The sequence below is a fragment of the Nematolebias whitei genome, chromosome 14 (genome assembly GCF_014905685.2).
Source record: "Nematolebias whitei isolate Nwh7 chromosome 14, NemWhi1, whole genome shotgun sequence".
NCBI classification, from domain to species: domain Eukaryota; kingdom Metazoa; phylum Chordata; class Actinopteri; order Cyprinodontiformes; family Rivulidae; genus Nematolebias; species Nematolebias whitei.
The window spans coordinates 37,016,490-37,018,206 of record NC_056511.1 but is presented as its reverse complement, the minus strand read 5'-3'; the positions used below and the strand labels follow the sequence as shown (position 1 = coordinate 37,018,206).

The following is a 1,717-nucleotide window of genomic DNA, read 5'->3' as shown; positions in this document are numbered from 1 at the left end:
AATTCAAACACCCTGCAACATTACACGTTGAGGACAATTTTCTATCTTAACATAAAATACCAATAAAACACATAATACCAATAAAACACAGTTAGAATTACGTTTATATATATAAAAAATTAAAAGCAGGTGTAAAGGACCGAAGTCTGGAGTTGAACGTAAATCCTGAATACCGATTAATTTAGTTTTGGGCCTGGGCCTGGCGTTTGTTTCAACGCATGCGCGTTAGTAACTGTAAAAATGCCTGTATTTTTCCGCCAGTAGGGGGCAGTGGTGCTTCGAGCTGCCGTGTTTACCTTCACGGAGGAAACTAGTGAAGAAGACAAAGCGACACTACAGAGAAGACCGTTAGCTATAAGCTAGTACATAAACGCAACATATCAAAATGTCTCACTAACAAAAGAAGCAGCCGTGAGATAAATTCTTATGCAGCGGAGGAAAGGAGAGGCTTTAATAAACATCTCCTGACAGAGCCCAACTCTTACCCGATAGCATGGAGAAGCAGCTGCATTTGAACCTGCTAGCCTCCAGACCTCCCATGGCAGGTGGTTTTCAGTCCAGCTCCAAAATGAAAATGGGGTGAGTTATCCAACATCTTACTGGCTGGGTCCCAACTGTGTCAGGTGCCTGATGTCTGATTAAAATTGTACCCATCATCACAACAGCCGGTCTTGCTCAAACACTGTTTTGGCTTGTGTTAGCTTTAGCCGAGCTAAATTAGCTGCAGAGTTTAGTCCATACATAGTTGTTGTAAAATGGGATTTGTGTGGCTAAATGGTTTTAACGTGTTTGTTTTTAACATATTTCTCATGTGTGGCCTAAAATGGTGATAGTTAGGTTACAGTAAGTGAAACAGAAAACACTATTATATAGTACATCTAAAAGATATCATCATCCCAGTCCCAAAAAGCTCTACAGTGACTGGTCTGAATGACTATCGGCCAGTGGCCCTCACCCCGATAGTCGCTAAATGCTTCGAAAAACTGGTCATGACTCACATCAAAACAACCATCAACATCAACGAGGACCCTCATCAGTATGCATACCGTGAGAACCGATCAACAGAGGATGCAATCTCCTCTGTGGTCCACACTGCACTCAACCACCTGGAGCAGAAAAACTCTTACGTCCGTATGCTCTTTGTGGACTTCACATCTGCCTTCAACACCATGATCCCCCAAACCCTGATGGACAAACTATCCACACTAGGACTAAGCCCCTCCATCTGCAACTGGGTACTAGACTTTTTAACAAACAGACCACAGTTAGTGAGGATCCACAACCTCTCCTCCTCCACCATAACCCTCAGCACTGGCTCTCCTCAGGGATGTGTGTTGAGCCCCCTTCTGTTTACTCTGCTCACATGTGATTGTGCAGCTACCCATCCAGGCTGTCACATTGTAAAGTTTGCAGATGATACAGCGGTGGTGGGATGCATCACAAACAATGATGAGTCCAGCTACAGGCAAGAGGTGGAACACCTGGAGAGCTGGTGCAAAGAGAATAACCTTCACATCAATGTGAAGAAGACAAAGGAGATGATTGTGGACTTCAGAAGGAACAAAAACACCTACACCCCCCTGAACATAAGAGGATCTGCGGTGGAAGTGGTCTCCAGCTACAAGTACTTGGGTGTACACATGAATGACAACCTCAGCTGGAGCAACAACACCACCAGCCTGATCAAGAAAGCTCATCAGAGACTCTACTTCCTCAG

General features: G+C 44.3%; 1 protein-coding gene across 1 annotated transcript in view; it reads left to right on the top strand.

The window, feature by feature from the left end:
* The first annotated feature begins 199 nt into the window (after positions 1–199).
* The window catches only part of ppme1 (protein phosphatase methylesterase 1), a 10,480-nt gene continuing 8,962 nt past the window's right edge, over positions 200–1,717 (top strand). Inside the window, exon 1 of the mRNA XM_037688078.1 lies at positions 200–579. Within this exon, the coding sequence (XP_037544006.1) occupies positions 494–579 (86 nt within the window). The 5' untranslated portion in view covers positions 200–493. The remainder of the gene's footprint in view (positions 580–1,717) is intronic.